This window comes from Cryptotermes secundus, unplaced genomic scaffold (genome assembly GCF_002891405.2).
Source record: "Cryptotermes secundus unplaced genomic scaffold, Csec_1.0 scaffold526, whole genome shotgun sequence".
Lineage (NCBI taxonomy): Eukaryota > Metazoa > Arthropoda > Insecta > Blattodea > Kalotermitidae > Cryptotermes > Cryptotermes secundus.
This window is the reverse complement of record NW_019721013.1, coordinates 1,346,657-1,367,787: the sequence shown is the minus strand read 5'-3', so window position 1 is coordinate 1,367,787 and position 21,131 is coordinate 1,346,657. Positions and strand designations below refer to the sequence as shown.

At 38.6% G+C, this 21,131-nt stretch overlaps 1 protein-coding gene across 1 annotated transcript; it reads left to right on the top strand.

Moving 5' to 3' along the window:
• The first annotated feature begins 149 nt into the window (after positions 1-149).
• On the top strand, positions 150-20,441 carry LOC111875254 (valine--tRNA ligase). Its single transcript, XM_023871327.2, has 18 exons — positions 150-577; positions 3,111-3,284; positions 3,949-4,076; positions 6,022-6,186; positions 7,105-7,306; positions 8,643-8,931; positions 9,382-9,506; positions 10,052-10,197; positions 11,056-11,172; positions 11,658-11,748; positions 12,148-12,324; positions 12,406-12,636; positions 14,941-15,088; positions 15,401-15,879; positions 16,684-17,046; positions 17,764-17,878; positions 19,004-19,167; positions 20,059-20,441. Exons 1-18 carry the CDS (start codon positions 365-367, stop codon positions 20,275-20,277), a joined length of 3,546 nt encoding a protein of 1,181 aa, XP_023727095.1. The 5' UTR covers positions 150-364; the 3' UTR covers positions 20,278-20,441.
• Positions 20,442-21,131: the final 690 nt, after the last annotated feature.

The window sequence follows — 21,131 nt, the reverse complement described above, 5'->3', positions numbered from 1 at the left end:
TATGATGCACATGCCATTTTTTTAAATCCCTCGCATTGTTTCACGTACTGTGTAACATGGCCTCTCGCATTGTTTGACGTACTGTGTAACATGGCCTCACTCGCTGCGCGAAACACGCTGTATCGTGCTGTATGCTGTAATCGCTGTAATGCAGGTTTTAGTTGCATAGTGATACGACTGAAGGTACGGATCAGGATCCCGACGTCACGTTGATGTGGGTTGGTTAGGCAAGTTCTATCGCGTGGTTATCGTGAACGGTCGTGAAGGTAGTATCAATGTGGCTGAAGCAAGTTTAGGCTTTCGTTCTGTTAGGCTGCGAGTGAGTATTTAACGTGTGCTGAAAAGTAAACTTCATTCGCAAAAAATGTCTGAAAGCGTATGTATTGTGAACGGAAATGTCGAAGGCCTCAGTGGAAATGCCAACGGCCTTGGAAGTAAATGTGGCCATTCGGAAGAGCCCCCCAAAACTGCAAAGCAGTTGCAAAAAGAAGCAAAGAAGATAGCAAAACTTGATAAATTTAAACAGAAGAAGGATAAGCAAAAGGATGCGCCAGTACAAACGAAAGAAAAAGTCGAGGTTTGTATTATTGGTATCGGATGCAGAAGTTCTAGCTTACATATGGCAGTGTGTGATATAGTAAGCGCTTTTTCGGTGTTTGAAAGTTGCGCACTCCCCTGTTTTTGGGAATGCACCAGAATTTTCAGTATACCGTAATTATTAAGACTTACACAAATTAAATCGATTTCACATTTCGAATCATTTTACTTGCAGTGACAGCGTAGCCACGATTTTTAACTATCAGCGGGAGGACCACCGCAACAATGGTCTAACTCATCCTCCCCCCCCCTTTTCATAACGAAAAGTTACAAAAATGAGCTACCTGACCACCTGTCTGCATATAACTTGTCGGTAACCGCTGAAATTTGACGTTGGGGAGTTTACAAACATGTATTGATCCATTCAGTTTTTGATTATCGCATAACAATAACGGGATCTTTACACGAAGACTTGAATGCGTTCCTGTGAGGACTTCAACTGTATCTGCCCAATTGTAGAGAAAAATCGAACATACATTTTATGCCAGGTATCATATTTCCATAGATCTAACGGTTTTGAGATAGTTAATATTGTGTTTTATGCAGAGTAATAATGGTATGCACCAACAAAATAATAATAATAAAAAAAAAACACTTCCATGATGTGTTACCTCAAATTTCGCCTTTGGAAAACCATAATATTGTCTGCTATATCACTCAACTAGAATTCATGAGAGCTGATACACATATTCTTTCGTTTTCTGTTCTGTTGCCTTTCAGATGGAAATGACAGTAGTGTCTTTTTGAAATGCTCACAACTAATAGGTGCAAAGCATTATCCTATTGATGAAGGTCAATAATATAATATACAGATTATTATTATTTGTCTTGGAATTACGCGGTGGCGTTGTTGGTTGAGGGGCTGTGCTACAAGCTGGAAGGTCACGGGTTCAAGTCCCAATGAGGTCACTGGATTTTTTTCAATTGACCTAATCCTTCCAGCCACACTATGGCCCTGGGGTTGACTCAGCCTCTAACAGAAATGAGTATCAGGAATTAATTAAATAATTTTCCTGGGGAGTAAAGGGCAGCCAGCGTGTATGGCTGACAACCTTACCACCATCTGTGAGCCGATTGTATAGATAATGTGGGACCCTCAACGTCTCATAACCCTATGGGCCTTCACGGCCTGGTACAGGGATTGCTTTACTTTACTTTATTACTAATTTATTGCCATTGTATAGACTGTCATGTTTTGTATTTCGTTCTTTATTTTTGTGTATTTCTCTGTACTCATGCTAACTTTGTAATTGGCCTCTGTGCTGATAAGTTTGCACATAAATAAACATGAACTGAATCAAATTATTATTATTATTATTATTATTATTATTATTATTGTTATTGTTATTGTTATTGTTATTGTCTACAGTGCTCTTTTAATAGATATGAAGAGGCAAGGCAGATGTTTCTCTAATCTAATTTGATACCGTGAATAGCCTCATCAAGATACCTTTCTGGGGTGTGAGGCAGGCAGAATATGAAGTTTCTATTCATTCATTCATTCATTGTTGGAGGTGTGTTCAGGAAGGGGGGGGGGTAACAGTAGTCATGGCCAACCACTGGTGGTTATGAAGAGTTCTATCTTCTTGGATGTAATGCTATGTAGTCCATTTAAAGTCAAGAGGCCAAGTGAACCTGGTAGAAGTTGCTACCTGCGTCGCACTGCTTTCTTGCTTGGCTTATTCTTTGACCTTGAAGTTGGAGGTGACATGCTCCTCTGAAACATCGGTTTACATTCAGTGGGTTGTGTTGTGGTATAGTCCAGAAGATGAAACTACTTTTTTTCTTTGTTTATAATTTGCACGATTTCAGCATTTAAGTGTTTACTGTGTTAAGTGTGCAAGGACACATTTAAAATACTTTATATATATTTGCTTGAAAAATCAATTTTTATGCTATTTATGAGACAACATCAATTTGATGTAAAAAGGTAAACCTCTCCCTGTAACCATAGGGTTATGAGATGTTGGCTTTCCACATTTTCTAGAGAGTTGGCTCACAGGGTGGTGGCGATGTCAGCCTTATGCGCTGGCCACCCTTTATCCCCAGGAAGATTCCTAGAGGCTTAGTTGACCCCAGGTCCATAGAGCAGCTGGAAGGATTGGGTCAGTTGAAAAAATCAATAGTTTGCACTAGTGAATTGAAAATCTAGAGGTAATAAGAGCGTGGATGTGCCATAATTGTATATATTTCCTGATCTGTTCTAAGTTGAGATAACTAAGCTCAAAGATTGCAGTCCGGTTTTTTATTAATCTTTTTGGTGCTGATCCCAATTTCCTTTTATGACAGTAATTGCATTCATAATCATTCACGACTCAACGTTCATATTGGTAGACTCATGATTAGGCAAATTATAATGGGATATTGGTATGCCTTTCGTTGTTCTCTTTAAAATTGTTTTTAACATTTCAAGGGGAGATAGTACTGAGAAAGTGATGTGATTCTATTGGATGGTTGATTTGCAAACAACTGTGATGTATTAATTGATAATGGAATTTTTCTTGGTATTGCAGAAGAAGGAAAAGAAAAAGGAAGTGAGAGAGGCAGCCATATACAGCATTCCAACACCAGAGGGAGAGAAGAAGGATACAACGTGTCCTATGCCTGATGCGTACAGCCCACAGTTTGTTGAAGCAGCATGGTACAGTTGGTGGGAGAAGCAGGGGTTCTTCAAGCCAGAGTATGGGGTGCGAAGGAACAAACATTTCATTTTGTAGAAATATAGGAGACATGTGCCGGGGTGCCAAAATTGTATGGGAAAAATTTGTTGTTCCATATATCTCATATTAATGATATTTTTGGAAAATGTATATGTGAAGAAAGCAGTCTTCTGGGATTTGGCACCGTGGATATGTGGTGTTAACCGACGTTTCGGAGGAACGTATCGCCTCCATCTTCAGGGTAGAAGGAAAAATATAAGACTGGTCTGCTTTTACCAGTTCTCACAGTCTCTTCGCTTGCAGATTTCTTATATTTTTCCTTCTACCCTGAAGATGGAGGCGATACGTTCCTCCGAAATGTCGGTTAACACCACATATCCACGGTGCCAAATCCCAGAAGACTGCTTTCTTCATAGTCACTGCCGTGAAAGCCTCAAATCTTACAAGTGGATATATGTTAGGTTCTTTAATTAATGGCTGTTTTTTTTAATTTTATTATTATTATTAATTTACTTTTACTGTCAGAGGCAGGGATCAAAGCCAGAACTGCAGTGATTAGAGTATTAAAGACAAGATAACTGATGTGATATAAGTGGATAGTGACTGTGTGTCACAGGTTCTGCCTTCTGCAGATTTTGCTGTGGCCTCATAATTAAGTGTGTGCTGTGTTACATTTGATGTTTATTTTCAGAGGAAGAGTGTGCTAGAAGCCAATCCCAAAGGGAAGTTTGTGATGGTGATTCCTCCTCCAAATGTGACTGGTTCATTACATCTTGGCCATGCTCTTACAAATGCAATTCAGGATGCACTTACAAGATGGTAAAACTATTATTTTCGTACACATTTTTATCTTTTACATCCAGTCTTATAATTTTCATAGGATTAATGTTGCCAGTCATTGTCAGAGATGTGGGTGTGCAAGTGTAGCTTAAGAGTGTGGGTCCCCATACAGTATCTGACAACCCCTCATCCCAACCTAAACATGCCAAAAGCATGATGCTTTGTTGCTGGCTGTGCAGAGCTGATTGTCAGAATTGTGAAGCTGAAAGGCATAAATTTTGAATCAGTAAAAGATTATAGATAAGCTTGAAGTCACCTTCATACAATTTTTTTTTTGTTTTTCATTTTTATATATATATTTAGCTTTATAATTGCATTTAAAATATGTTAAGAAAATTAATAATATTTTCAGTTAAAAATACAAACCACTCCATCCAATGTGACAATAAGGTTTTACTACATTAAAACTTATCTCCCTTACATGTTTCAGTCCTTACAGGCCATATTCAGAGGGAACATCATTACAACCTGGAAACTACCATCACAATAGGTGTTTTGATTTAAAATACATACACTTATATCCTATAATGCACAATATGTATAAAGTCAAAAGTTTCACAATCATAGCAGTGTTAGTGTGACGGACCAGAATGAAAAAAATCAAATTTTCAGTTAAGCTTGGGCTGCTTGAAGGTGTAAAAGAACCCACCAAGGCTTGGAGCCTGGGCAAAGCTGAGTCCTCTCTAGCCATGGTACCTGTCCCTTGTTGCCAGTGCTATGTTATTAACACTGTCTGAGGGAGAGACTTAGAGTTTATTCGGTTCTTTTTTGTTATGCTGTGAATATTGTTTGTTCTTCACACAGAGAAATGTCATGACCAGCTCCTTCCATATCATTTCAAATTGATCATGCATAAAATTAATTACTGATGATACTCTTTCGTGGCAGCAGCATATTGATTATGTTATTAATAAAATTTCCATTGCATGTTATGCATTGAGAAATATAAAATATATGGTCCCTTTAGATATGTTAAAGCTAATTTAGTTTGCTCATATACATTCTGTCATAAGTTATGGTAAATTTTTGGGGTGGCTCTTTCTGTGTTAACGAAGTTTTTATATTGCAAAAGAAAGTTATTAGAATTATAACAAATTCTAGACCAAGAGAGTCTTGTTGGGACATTTCAAGAATTTGGAAATAATGACGTTCTACTCTCAGTACACACATTCATTACTTTTATACACAATTAATAATAAACAATTATTTAATTTTAACAGTGAGGTTCACAAATACAAAACTAGAGCCCTCAATAATTTATATTTACCTGCAGTTAACCTAAAAAAATCTAATAAAGGTGCGTACATATCAGGTATTAAATTTTTTAATCATCTTCCTCAAACAATAAAAATGTTGGCTACTGATGAGAGAAGTTTTAAATCTGCATTGAAGAAGTTCTTTATTGCAAGAATGAATATTATCAACATAATTGGTCATAAGTGTGTAAATTTGTAATGTATTTAATTCAGTTAATATAGGTTATTAAAATAAAATTATTAATTCAAGTTTTATAGTAAGTTATATTTAAATTATCTTATCACATTTTTTAGTTTATATTATTTATGTTAATTGATTAATGTAAGTGATTTTTATTGTGTGACTCGTGTAATTTTGTAAATGTGTCTTGATATATATATTTTCAAAGGGACCATTTCCACATCCTAGGTTTGTTACCTGTATGGATATATGGAAAATAAAGGAAAGAATGAATGAATGAATCTGTCCTGCCATTCAGCTCTCTCTGTACACGCATACACAGAGAGAGACTTTAGCTACTGACAACACCACAAGAAAAGAAACAAGAACTCATGTGGACAGTAACATTCTTATAATGCTGTAGCTTGATAAATTAGTTGCCTCAGTTTTCTTACAGACTGTGAAGTAACCAAATATTCTTACTGCCATTTCATGCTGCTGTGGACAGGCATCGAATGAAAGGGCGAACTGTCCTTTGGAATCCTGGCTGTGACCATGCTGGTATTGCAACACAAGTTGTGGTTGAGAAGAAAGTCTGGAGGGAAGAGAATAAGACTAGACATGACATGGGACGAGAGAAGTTCATTGAAAAGATTTGGGAATGGCGTAGAGAGTATGTATAGGTGTTTGATTTGTGGTTTAACTGACAAGTCAAAAGTACAGTATGTGCCAAAATACAGTACTGAAATGAAAAGACGTCCTGTTGATACCACTGTCTATTCATGTGACGGCCCCTTGCACGACAGAACCTTCTCAAATCCTGATGAAATGGTCCGATCACCATGTCCCTGTAGTTTTCCTCATCCTCAATGAAATAGGGGCCTAATATACCATGTGCTGAGACGGCACACCATATCGTCACACATGTACTATGTAAGGGTTTCTGGATGATAACATATGGCTGCTCTAAACCAAAGAAGTGAGTTTTCTGGCAACCACTTCCATATGAGCAGAAATAATACTTAACTATGAATACTATTTCCTCTGTCAAGAGACCCATTTCCAACAACTGCACAACACTACTTCCTTTTCACTACTGGGAACACATGCGTCTGGAGCTATGCCCCATCGACAAATGCACATGCGAGTTTGAGACGCGCGAGTTTCAGTACTGCATTTTTGGCGCATACTGTATAATTCTCAACAGTCACTTATTTGCTTTAAAGCATTATGAATACCTGAATACTAGAAGTATGCATGACACTGAGCATAATTGACACTTGATATACAGCAGAAACACAAAACATGAAAAGACACTTCCTACTCCTATTCCTGTGATATTCTGTGTTTCTTTGCCTGATCCACATCCTGCTTTAAGGACTGCATGGCCCCCGTTATAGCACATTTTTAACTTACGAACTCTGTTTTTTGACAAGGTCAGTAGGATCCTTACTTGGCAAGAGACAACAGCATTATTTAACCATACTTCATTTCAGTGAAAAGTGACATGTCAGATTGTCTTGTATTGTGTGCATTGTCATGCCACTTCTTTTTATCTGGTTATAATATTAAAGTCTGTTTTTTGTTTTAGGAAGGGTGACACAATCTATCTGCAGTTGCGCAAGCTGGGTTCCTCTTTTGATTGGACAAGAGCCCGTTTTACTATGGATCCGCAGTTGTGTAGAGCTGTGACTGAAGCCTTTGTCCGGTTGCATGACGAAGGGGTTATTTATCGTAGCAATAGGCTAGTGAACTGGTCTTGCACATTGAAATCTGCTATTTCTGATATTGAGGTTTGTATGGTAGTCATTAGCTTTCTGTATTTCTGTGGGTAACTTAGTTTGCACTGTTCCAGTCTGTTGGTGATTACTGGAAGTATCACAGACACTTGCACAAAATCATACTGGAATAATTATCTTTATATGGAACACCTTGGTTCAAACTGGCAGATTTTGACTGAATTCAGACCAGTAAATAAACTCACAAGATGCTTAGCAAAGTTGAGGTTGAGCTACATCAGATCAAAATTTCTCTGTAGATTTGTCAACTGTTAAAGCTGTTTGTCTGATCTGATATGGCTGATTTATGCTAACAGCTGCTGAGCGAAGTACATGGTGATATATTTGTATATCAGTGTTGTGAACACTCAGGCATAAATATTATACCTTTTCAGGTTGGCTTTTGACTTGTGACACCTTGTAGTCTTGTATGCAGTTATCAACTTTTCAAGGTACCTCTTGCCTCCATCTTCAGGGTAGAAATAAAGCGAGCTGGATGTTAGTTGGCTACACAAAAACAAGAAAAAAACAAACTCTGTGGCCTGTAGTCTGCAAGCGAACTATACCAACTGAGCAACTGCAGCTTGTCGTCAAAGTTTTTAGTACAAACTTTTGCAGATAGAGGGTGTCTCGTGGTCAGCGCAACGAATCTCCACGGCCGTTAATTTCGGTTTTCTAGACTGGAGCCACTATTTCCTTGAAATAGCTCCTCAATTATCAGTTGCCAATACAAGGGTGGCCAATAGGAATGGAATAGGAAAGGCCCTAAAAGGGCCATCTCTTTGAGCACAGGTGTGCACTACTACTAACTTGACCTTGGTCTTCCTTCTGGAGGGTTCCTTTTAGGGCCTTTCCTGTTCTGCATTTGCATTCACTGCCCTCCCTCTATAATGTAGCCACACCTCAGTCAGTTTGCTTTATACCCAGAAGATAGAGGCAGCATGTTCCTCCAAAATGTTGGTATTCACCACAAGATTACACACAGTTGTAACTTGTGAGACAGTCTGAATCGTCACATCACTGCTGTGAATATACCTTCCTTGCAAATTTGCCACTGTGTAGTATGCTGTACACTTTTCCAGCTGTCATGTGGATTAGGCACCTAAATTTGGATTTGGGGACCCTGTGCTCCCTGTGTTGTCAGCTGTGGAATGCAGCACAGTAGCATTAACATTGCATGTTCATTTTGCATCATCCAATTTGTAGGTGGGTTACAATGTCTCCAAGAAACATTGACAACTGCCTACCAGACTGCACTCAGAGGACCACAGCATGACTCTTCAACACCATAAAACCCTCAGTCATGGCTTATAACATCTGCCTCATTGTGAATAACAGCATTATGTTACAGGTGGACAAAATTGAGTTGAGTGGTCGCACATTGCTCTCAGTACCGGGCTACACGGAGAAGGTGGAGTTTGGCGTGTTGGTCTCTTTTGCATATACAGTGGAAGGTGGTGAGGATGAGGTGGTGGTGGCCACTACACGTGTGGAGACCATGTTGGGAGATACGGCTGTTGCAGTGCATCCTGAAGACACACGTTACAAGCATCTGCATGGCAAATTTGTTGTGCATCCTTTCTGTGATAGGAAACTGCCAATTGTGTGTGATGACTTTGTGGACAGGGAATTTGGCACAGGTGAGAAACTTCAGACAGGAATTGTGGTAGGGCTGGTACCATTGTTGATTTGTATTCAGGGTTTTCGAGGTTCAGACCTCAGCCTGGAGACTGGCTGTCCTGAATGAGGTTTTCATGATTTTCATCAGCTTCTCCAGGCAGATGCTATGATTGTACCGTAAGTAAGGCCAGAACCAATTCTTTCCACCCTTTTCCAACTAACTGTTTAGTAATCATCCTGTAATTTGATACTGTATCATCTGAGCAATTGAAAGGGTGATTAAAGAAACCAAAAGTAAATAAAATGAAACAGTGTACCAACATTGGAGTCATTAGTGAAAGCTCTAAATAAAGGTAATCCTGAGAACATGGTGTTATAAGCACTGACTATAGTTGTAGTGCAATATTTTATGCTGCAGGCATGTTGCCATGAGCAATGCTGTGGGCCAAGTCACAACATTTGTGTTTCAGGTGCTGTCAAAATAACTCCTGCGCATGATCCCAATGATTATGATATTGGCAGACGTCACAATCTTCCTTTTATCACTATTTTTAGTGATGATGGATATATCATTGGTGATTATGGAATGTTTTCTGTGAGTAAATTCTTCAGTTGTCATAATTTAAACGAGGACCCAAAATATGTGTGACTTGAAAGAAAAAAAAACTCAAATGACTGTTCATATTTTGGGGTATGCAGTGGGGAAATATTTCTCTTCTAGCAAGAATGTGTGCTAGACGTAACAGTTTGTTTTATTTATGGTATTTTTTCTTGCACTGAGGGTTATGTTATCCCTTTCCCAACATTTGTGTTGAATCCCACTCCTACCAACTCCAAATTAATTTGTGCAAGAAAGAGGGTGGGGGTTGAATAGGACAGTATAATGTTCCTGCTGACAGTAAATTAAATTTGTGATGGAAGTCTTTTGGCTGTTGACCTGAACACGAAAGTTAAGATGATGGAAGCTTTCTGACAGTGTTTTATATTTCATTACTTCAGCAATGATTTATGTATTTCATATATTCCTCAGTTTAATTTAAGGTAATTTTAAAGCACAGTTAGCTTTGTTGATAAGCAACATGTAATATTCTTATGACACATAAGAAGAGGAGTAAAAATATGATGTCCAATTTGTTACAGGGTATGAAAAGGTTCCATGCACGTAATGCCATAACTGAGGCTTTGAAGGAAAGAGGATTATATCGAGAAACTGTAAACAACCCCATGGTGGTTCCAATTTGTAGCAGATCAAAGGATGTGGTTGAACCACTCATCAAACCACAGTGGTAATTCACTGAAAACATGAATATGCATAGTGTTTATATGTGTGCGCTTTTAGAAACTGAAGCCAGATTTAGGAGGGTGACCTACACTAACGAACCCTCTCTAGCTTTATCTTTCCTCCACTTCACATAAAGATATTAAAACAATACAGGTGGTAAGAAACTATCTTGAAGAGGTGTTACCCCACTCAGTAAGAGATGAGTTTGTTCTGTAGACGTTTTTAACATTTTCTGGGCATGCATTGCTGATACCCTTACGCTTGAATTAATATAGTGTGTCTACCAACCCTAAAGCACAGTGATATTTAAAATCTCTGTTCCCAGGCAATAACAGTCAAAGTCCCTGTAATGTTTTTTACAGTTCTTTGAACACTGATCCCCTAAATGGGAGCCAGGATAGCTCAGTCAGTATAGTGAAGGGGGAGTGGAGGTATAGCTCCACCATTTTTAATATGTTACATTGATAGAAAGTGGACATTAAGTATTGATTATATTGCATTAGTTCAAATCTAAGAAAGTTCTGTTAGAATTTTGAACATTGTGATGTAGTGATCAACGTGATTAAACTTGTGTGGGTGGAATTCTTCTAATATGTTGCAGTCACTGAACTGGCGTGGACACCCTCACTTTTTATATACAGTTACAATTGCTCTGCTCTTCAGTCAAAAAATGAAATATAGCATTGACAAATATTGGTTTCCTTCTGCTTTACTAAAACTCAAATTTTACCAACTGAAGGTATAATTTCAGTATAACTAATCTGATGAATAGTTTGTTGTGATGATTCTATACAGTTTTGTACTTAGGGAAGTTGGGTGGTGATCTTATGTTTAATTAAATACTGTGCTTTACATCCACTAGGTATGTCAGATGTGATGAAATGGCAGAATCTGCAAAAGAAGCTGTAAGAAATGGTGAGCTGAAGATCATTCCTGAACACCATACAAAAATATGGTTCCATTGGATGGATAATATTAGGTCAGTTGAAGAATGGAAGTGAACGGGAGCTGTTCTTATCCCCAGTAAACAATCTAAGTAAAATTTAATGTATAAGGAAAACGTCATATAGCAAGCAGATATTAGAAACACAGTCTTCATACTGTTTGATTATAGTGAGCTCAGTTTCATTAAAATTGTTAAAACTATCAACTTGCAGGCTCTTGCAAACATGATATGAATAAATCTGGCTCCATAAGATATTGGGAGTTTTTTGACTAGTGGAATGGACAGCAACTTCTCAAGGAGAAATCTGATCGATGCAGTTGGTTAGAATGAACTTGCCCTCTGATATGTTACAGCAGTTAGCTGCAGGTAGTTGTACAGATTTTGTTCCTCCCTCTTCCTTAAGTGTAGTGATTCTGCCTTCAAGCTCTGAAGCCACTAGGAGGAGACTGGTGACTGAGATAATGCTCATAATTTGCAGCTCTAAGTACGGAACTAATGAGAATGTGTTACTGGTACAGGGACTGGTGTGTGTCGAGACAGCTGTGGTGGGGTCACAGAATTCCAGCATATTTTGTTGCTGTGGATGATGCCTCCATTCCAGCAGGCAGTGTAAGTTGAATGTGGATAACAATACTTTTATGCACGCGGCACAGGATTTGCTGTTTTATCTTCACTGTGAATGAGAACTGCTCATTACCCTTGCAGGCTCTTGCCCTAACAAATACTCTATCCACTCCAACGTTTGTTTTTAGGCCCTGCGATGGCCTGACAGTTGCCTGTTGATTCATATTATCTGAAAGTAATTCTGAATTGGAACAGACCAGATGACTTAATCCAAAAATCCAAAGAAGAGAAGAATTTCTTCTAAATGATATTTATTATACACTTAGGAGCATGTTTATTTAGATCCTGTTGCATATTGCCATTGACATAAATTATTAAGATCGTCTGAATGCAATGTCTGTGAGGTTTCTTATTCAAATGCATCTCTCAACTGATTTTCCTTAGGAGAGTGATAATGAATACTGGGTCAGTGGACGTAACAGAGAAGAAGCACTGGATAAGGCATGCAAGAAATTTGGAGTTCCAAGTTCAAAGATCACACTGAAGCAGGATGAAGATGTCCTTGATACATGGTTTTCTTCAGGCCTGTTTCCATTCTCCATATTTGGTTGGCCAGATGAGGTAATATGTCTTTTGTTCCACTGTTCACCCATAAATAATACAGTTGTATTCAGCATTCTGATGGGTCTGTTTCTTTTTCAGACAGATGATCTTAGAGCATTTTATCCAGGAACTCTATTGGAAACAGGACATGATATTCTTTTCTTCTGGGTTGCTCGGATGGTGTTCTTTGGCCAGAAGCTCTTGAAACAACTTCCATTTCGGGAAGTATACCTCCATCCAATTGTTCGAGATGCTCACGGTAGGAAAATGAGCAAGTCCCTTGGCAATGTGATTGATCCAATGGATGTGATCACAGGCATCACATTAGAGGTTAGTAACATTGTCTGGACAGATGTGTTATGTCAATAATATGTTTCTTGCAGTCTTTGTCCCTTTCTTTCCCTTCAGTATTTGCCCTACTCTTCCCTTGATAATCTGTACCCTTACTCTGCTTTAGTAACAAATATCTCTGTCGGTGAGAAGGATGAGGTAAAATGCCCTTGGATGTTCGCTTATTCGCTTAGGGGGTGGTGGAGTCCAGCTGGGTCCACTTGGCACAGCGGCCACTTATTGGACTATTGTAACTTGGCCTGGGTGATTATGATCGAGAATTTGGTGGAATGGAGATTGGAAGGGGAAACCGAAGTACAGTCAACTCTCGATTATCCGGGATAATGGTGGGGATGGAAATCACGATTAATCGAAAACCCGGTTAAGACAAATTTTATTAAAAGTAGCACTGTAATACTGTACCTTCATAATACTATAGGCCTACCTGCATTTAAATTTATTCAACCTCATTTTTATGTCATCTCATGGCCTATTTAATACTTTTTTTACATTACACTGAAGTATGAATTAGTTATTTCAATCACAGTCTTCGACAACATCCAACACTTTTTACGAACATTCACACTTAACACTTAAAAAAATTTAATATTGTCGTTTACTTTTTCACGGCATTTTCCTTTTTCTGTTGAATACTTAACACAACACGCTTCCTTTTACAGACTGACATTTTGCTAACGCACTTGAAGATCAATACAAAGATACTAACTGGGGCGATGTATCTGTCCTTGAAACTTTCCACAAATCCTTGCATTCTTTCACCCCTACCCTAGAACATTGTGTTAGCATAACGGGACCAAAGAATGCAGAGCTCGGTTCACACTAGTGCGAAAATAGTGTTACAACTCGCCATGTGAAACAAAAGTGAATGAATGTTAAACAACATATAAGCCTCAAAAAAGCGTCAGTAGCCCCGGTTAAGCCGCAAACCGGTTAATCCGCCCCCGGATAATCGAGAGTTGACTGTACTCGGAGAAAACTCGCCCCAGTGCCACTTTGTCCACCACAAATCCCACTTGACCAGACCCAGGATTGAACCCGGGCCGCCGTGGTGGGAAGCCAGCTACTAACTGCTTGAGCTATGGCATGGCCACCCTTGGATGTTACTTACTGGACAACCCTCATGTATGAAAGAGATAAGAATAACCATTCTTAGAAATTATAATTTTTTAAACAAGAAGACAAACTGAAACTGAGAGAGATGAGACATGAAGATACCTTGGCAGGATGATGACCATATGTAGTTTTCACACATGGTATCTCAGTATGTATTGTCACATGCTCACAAAAGATATTTCACAAATATGTGCTCATGAAAGGAAGGAAAGGCATTACTTTGCTTAGGTTTAGTGTATGCTGTGTTTTCTCTTTACATTTCAGTTTCATAGACAATGTCAAAGAAGTTAATCAGTTCATGTTTTGATGATCTGCCAACTTCACACAGACATATTATTTCAAGTTCCATATTCAGGTCTAAGCTTTTCCATTTCATTGCCGTGATTAAGGTTTTTAAAAATTTTTCATCCTGCACCAACCAAAACACAGTAGATATCTGATGTGACAGAACCATAAACATGTGCCTGCTTAGTTGAATTGCATGATCTAGGCCAGAGGAAGCTCAGGGGGAGGAGGAATCATGTGTGACAAGGAGGGAAAGATACTGCCTGGTGCAGTACGTGATGTACACATGGAGGGGGTGGGTGGGCTACTCACAGATTCTGGAATACACTTTCTCCTAGGCAAGGAGAGGGCAGAGAGGGTGGGTTTACAGGACCTCTATGGGCTGCTGGCAATAACTTTGGAAGCAAAATTGCAAGGATAGTTGGTGAAAAAGATTGCAGGAAACAGTGGTGGTTAGTTAGGAATCACTCATTATGACAAACTTGCCAGAGAGAAGCCCTTGTTTTATGTGATGGTCTTCTATATATTTACAGTGTAAACAAACTGATGATTCAGATGGTTTTGATAGCACTAGTGAAGTCCTTGTTCTAAGTCATACTTGTTTCATTGTTTTTGTATTTCGATTTTGACTTTGACTTTCTCTATATTGAGATATTGCTTCTGGATATAAAACAATACACAGTTTTTGCCACATTATATGAACAGTGGAAGATCTGAGAGCAACTCACGTTTTCCAGAAAGTGATGAAGTAGCGAAGCTTCATTACAGTATGGTTGTTTTGAATATTGTTAAGTTTCCCAAGAAATACTCATAATTACAACTTCTGTTCTTGAAAGTTAAGTGAGTGTTGATGACTGCATGAAATAAAATGTGACATTTCTTTAGAAACTTCAGCAGCAGCTTCTTGGCAGTAATCTGGATCCAAAAGAAATCGAGAAGGCTAAAGAAGGACAGAAGCAAGACTACCCAAATGGCATACCAGAATGCGGTACTGATGCGCTGAGGTTTGCACTTTGTGCATACGTATCACAAGGTGACTGTCATTAGTGTTACATATTGTTTTTTTTTAATAGTATGGCTTTTGAAATGGTTCCATTGGCATTGAATATTATATGTCATGCAAAATTAATGCATGATTCCTTTTAAAAACATATGTACTCTATACAGAGTCTGATAAATGTCTCATGAGAGGACTTAAGAGTAACTTCAAGATCCAGTGTTCCTTATGACTGTGGAATTCATGCAGGTGGCGAGGGAACACGAATCTGACATATATACGGTGTGTGGGTGTAGTAATTGGGATAATGGTTCTATTGTTCAAAGTTTTTAATTTGAAATTTTCTAGGCCGAGATATCAATTTGGACATCCTTCGTGTTCAGGGATACCGATTCTTCTGTAATAAATTGTGGAATGCAACGAAATTTGCCCTCACGTATTTGGGTGATGACTTCAGACCTGATCAGAAGATTCAGAATGTAAGATTAGGAAGAGGACATGAGAGAAATGAATGCATCAACTCATCTAGGTTGGGAAATGTTGAGTCTGTGGTTTCAGACTGCTTGCAGCATAAAGAAGTGTTGCAGCTGAACAGAGCTCTGGAAATTTTGAATTTGCACCTTGCAGATAACAGTTACATAGATGGATTCACCCCATCCCATGCTGATTGTGCTGTATATGAAAGTTTGAGTGAGAATGTTGATGTGTGTGATACAGGCATTAGAGGAAGGTACCCACATTTACAGAGATGGTTTAGGCACATTGGTAGTTTTGGCGAAGACAGAAGTTGTTTCAGATCATCTGAACTTGGAAGCAGCGGATGCAAGGTGAGCATACAGTTTGTTCAGGTCAGGTGTTTCATTACTGTATAAGGGTGTGCTTCACTGCACACTTCTCACTGACAGTATAATGTTTTATGATGAAATTTCCCCTAAGATATTTTGGAACTAAGTCCAAAAATGAAGAAAAGAAAACTATGAAATATTAATAATAAAAATTGGAAGTATTTAGAAAAATATATTATTCTACCCTGAATACTGTGGGGTAATTAATAAAAATGGTCTTAAATGGCTCAAACCTAAGTTTATAAGCAAATTTGATGGCTGCCCCACCTTGGAAACAAGGTTCTTGAACTTCACCGTAAAGTGGCCAGGTTTGCAAGTTATGTCATATTATTAATAACTAACTCCATGGAGCTGAGCCCTTCCCAAGAAGGCACCAGTTGCGCAGCTACTCAACAATTTCCCAATATTTTGTGGAACCCAAAGGTTCATTGCTGTGTTCACAGAAGTTTTCCACTGGTAGCTATCCTGAACCAGATCAATCCAGTCCATACCACCCCATCGTCTCTCTAAAATCCATTTTAATATCATCCACTCACCTACGTTGCATCTTCATAGTGGTTGCTTTCCTTCTGGCTTTCTCACCAAAGAGCTCTGTGTTCTTATTGTACATGCCCTGCCCATCTCATCCTCTTTGACTTGATCATTCTAATTATACTTGGAGAAGAGTACAAGTTATGAAGCTCCTCATTATGCAGTTTTCTCCAGCCTCCTGTCACTTCATCACATTTTGGTCCAAATATTCTCAGCACCCTGTTTCATATTATTAATATCGTATATCTTTTCAAGGTTGTTGGAAATGAGACAGCAATGGACCTGTGGATGCTTAGTCGCATATCAGCAGCAGTGGATCAGTGTAACAAGGGATTTGAAAATTACGACTTTCCAATGGTTACAACTGCCTGTTACAATCTTTGGTTGTATGAACTTTGTGATGTATATCTTGAGTGCCTGAAGCCAGTGTTTCAGAGCAAGGACACGACAACTGTTCTGACAGCCAAGACAGTCTTGTACACCTGTCTTCATGTGGGTCTTCGCTTGCTCTCACCGTTTATGCCATTCATTACAGAAGAATTATTTCAAAGGCTTCCACATATACCTGGACAGGATGCTCCTAGCATCTGTATTGCACAGTATCCAGATTTAAATGAGGTATAATGTTATTATTGTGGCACACATGAGTGTTCCCGTATTGGATAAGTTGAAGATTGCTTGTGAATACAAAAAAAAAAAAAAAAAAGCTCACAAATAAATGAAAATAAGTAAGAAGGTGTCACTGTAAAGCTGTTATTTAAAACATACAAAAGACAATGCATTTTTTAATTGATAGAAGACTCAGAAGTTATACTTGTTTTTGAACATAGTAATGCAGGTTTGAAGACACTGTCAAAATTTGGTCTGAACAGACAAGTTACTTGTCTGCCTTCCTAAATGCCATGCGTCTTTTAGAGTATGTACTCAACTGTGAACAACATTTTTCATATTTTCATCTGAGGGTTTACTGTTCTTGTAGTCAGCACTGTGAGATTCTCAATCCTAGTATGTCATACTGAAGTTCATATGAAAGGTAAGCAGGTAAAGCTAACACTGTAACAGGCAGTGGAGGCCCATTCAATTCAATTCAGTAGGGTTGTGCGATGTTGAGGCTTACACATTTTCTAGACAGTTGACTCATAGATAGTGGTAGTTGTCTGATGCAGTTCCTATTCAGAATCATGAAACAAAGGGATGCTTTATGGCTATTACTGTCAGACTTTGGTACAGTCTCTCTCACAAGTAAGGTCAGAAGAAACCAGTAGCATTTGGAACCGACTGGGACAGATCAGCACAACTGAATGCCTTGCTTGTGACACTGTAATTCTGTTCCAGTGTCCATGGAGAAATACTGAAGTGGAATCTCAAGTTGAATTTGTGCAGAAGATTGTGCACATTGTTAGGTCTGCAAGGTCAGATTACAATCTTCCAAACAAAACCAAAACTGAAGGTATGTCTTAATTTACCTTGTGTCACTACTGTATTAACAATATTAAAACAAGATATCAGTTATAATTATGTATTATAAAAATGCTATTCATGAATATTATATTGGGAATGAAGGCACTAGGATGGAATTTGCATCAATCAGTGCACTCCCATTGGCTCTTTCTGAGAAAAATACACAAGAGAAGAGTAACTGCTCTTAGCTTCCTCCTTGACCTTGAAGATGGGGCAGTATATACTTCTGTCGATGTTCACTGGACTGCATAGCAATACGAGTATATCTCAGGAGACAGAGAACTTTTCATAGTCCCTGCTCTGAGACACTCAAATCCAATATATGAGGAATGGTTTGAGATTTGTCCACTCACTGAGAGACATTTCTGATTGTAGCAGATATAAGGGCTCAAGAAAGAAGTAAAGTAACAGGCCATGGAGGCCCATAGGGTTGTCAGATGTTGAGGTTCCCACATTCTGTAGACAGTTGACTCATAGATGGTGGTAAGGTTGTCAGCCTTATGCGCCAGCCGCCGTTTACCCCCAAGAATATTCTTGGTACTCATTTCTGTTAGAGGCTGAGTCAACCCCAGGGCCATAGTGCAGCTGGAAGGATTAGGTATATTGAAAAATCCACCTTGTTGAGATTTGATCCCATGACCTCCCAGATTATAGCATAGTGCCTCAATCAACTATGCTACCGCGTGCCAAGAAAGAAGTACAGAACAGTTTTTAGTGAGGGCAAGTGAGAATCTCTGGAGTTTTCTGTTGGTTTTGTTGTGGAGGAAAGTCTGTTCATGGTTCTGAAATTACCATTTTAATCCCTCAAACGTCATCAGCAACATGTGTATCTCAGGATAGTGTACAGTAGTGGGCTGTTGTGAACATGACACTAAATGTTCAGGTCCCATAAAAGCTAGGGGATTTCACTACTTGAGTAACTATTACTTTTTCAAGAGGGATTCTCCTTCATGGTGATAGACATTGAAATTTTGTCTAAGACACTACATGTATCATGGCTTACCATGATTTACACAAACTTCTGCATATCACTGCAACAGAGAAAGTGTATAACCTACAAGAAAAAGCAAATCTGAATATTTTTCATTTGCAATTGCTTTCGGTTGTGTTCCAGTGTACATGGTGTGTTCTGATGAGATAGCTGTTGTTCTGCGGAAATACTGTTCTGCCATGTGTACCTTGGCATATTGTTCCAAAGTGGAATTCAGCATGTCTCCACCACAGGGCTGTGCCATACTGACACTGTCTGACAAGTGCGAGGTGCACTTGTTGCTAAAGGTATGAGTGATGGGGAGTTCCAAGCGCACACACCATATTGTGCATCAGAATGCCAGTCATGTGGTCAGCATTCCTGCTTTGTATTCTGGATGCCCCACATTCAAATAAGTCTGGAGGTTGGCTCTCCTGACTGAGGGTTTTCATAGTTTTTCTCTGTGTACCACAGCAAATACCAAAATAATGCTTTAAATTAGGCCACAGCCACTTCCTTTTACTTCCAATTTATTATTCACTATCTATCCTGTATGATTTGAGCAGTTGGCATCAGTGAATGAGCTATGAAAAGAAAGATATGTGGTTTAGACCAAAACTGTAGGTATCCTTTGTGAACAATTATCTTGTCACTAGAGGTAGAAGACTTCAGAAATGAATATTTCATAGACGTTTTGTGTACCGCAGTGATGGTCACGGTATAGTCTAAGTTGCGACAACCATTATACATGTCTTTACATGACATTGCAAAACAGAGTTCTTTGAATGAGGAACAGTATTGCTTGCCACTTCTAAATTCTTTAAAGAAGTGTAACAATAAGTGACTTTCTATATATGTTAAAAAGGATTGCTTATTTTTCGTACTTATTTATGGTTGCTTTACATATATTCACTAAAAAAGTAACCATTTTTTGCCTATGGATGGTTGCTTTCCTTTTCAGTAGCACAACATATATATTATTAGTTACAGAAGGATTAACACTCACTAAGTCACACCTAGAACTCTAATGTGATACTTTTACTTTGCCTTAGTAACCATGGCTACCATGCAGTCACAAGTATACAGAGCAAAATTCATAATATTGTTAGGTGTTCTGATTAAAGTCTATGGTATTAAATGGAAAACTGAAGAGTTACATATGTATATATAGCTGGTGAAATGTCCCCATTTGTATGCAGGGACTGATTGATCCAGCCAAGGAGCTAGTGAAACTTCAGAAGAAACAGGACCAACTTGAGCAACAAGTAAGCAAGCTGAAGCAAGCAATGGCTGCTCCAGACTACTGCACCAAAGTTCCAGAGGAAGTGCGTCTGAGCAACACTGACAAACTGACACAGACAGAAGGGGAATTACTACGCCTTCTGTCTGCTATGACTTCACTTAGAAGTATGCAATAATTATTTGTTGTATCTCATAAATATAAAAGTATTACTGATCAAGGGAACTGGTTCACAGGTGTTATGGTCACTTGTACAAACAAATTTCAGTATTCAGAATTACTGGGGTTTTGGAGTTTCTCCATTGGCCAGTATTCTAAAAACTGGAAAACAGATCCAGTTTCTGAATCCTTGTGTTTCTTATATTTTGAATACTGGACAATGGAGAAACTCCAAAATCCCAGTAATTCTGAGCCTTACGCACTATCATCAGAACCCTTTAGAATCTCTATATTTCAGTATCAATTTACAGAGTAACATGCTATTACAGACAGTGTAGCTCTTACATGTGCAAACTCACAAAATGACATGGTGGTGCATGTTTTAAATGTATGAGGGTCTGTGAGAACTTGACTGATTGCCAGACTTTCACTGCAGAGATGGAATCAATTCGTGAGCAATCCAATTTAACACTGGCATGTTTGGCTTTAGGAGAGAAACTGAAACAGAAGTGGGAAGGTTTACACTGTGGTCGTCTGTGTTGCATTATTACTTGTGTTTCTGAGGAACTTCTTGCCTCCATCCTCATGGTATACCACTACTGCCCACGAGATTGTACAGCTATCATCCCAGAAGACTACAGTTTAAGCTTTTGCTGCTATGAAATGTTAAATCTTACCAAAACAAGAACTGACATATGAGAGCAATTCTCATTTGGTTGAGGGGTTACTGTAACTTGACAATCAAGCAAGCACACTTCATTTTTAATGTTATGAAAACAATTCAGAAATAAGGAAACCACTGGGGCACTTAAAAGTGTTATTGAAGAAAGATTTTGATTCGGTTGAATCTGACTTGCTGAGTTATTTGTAACA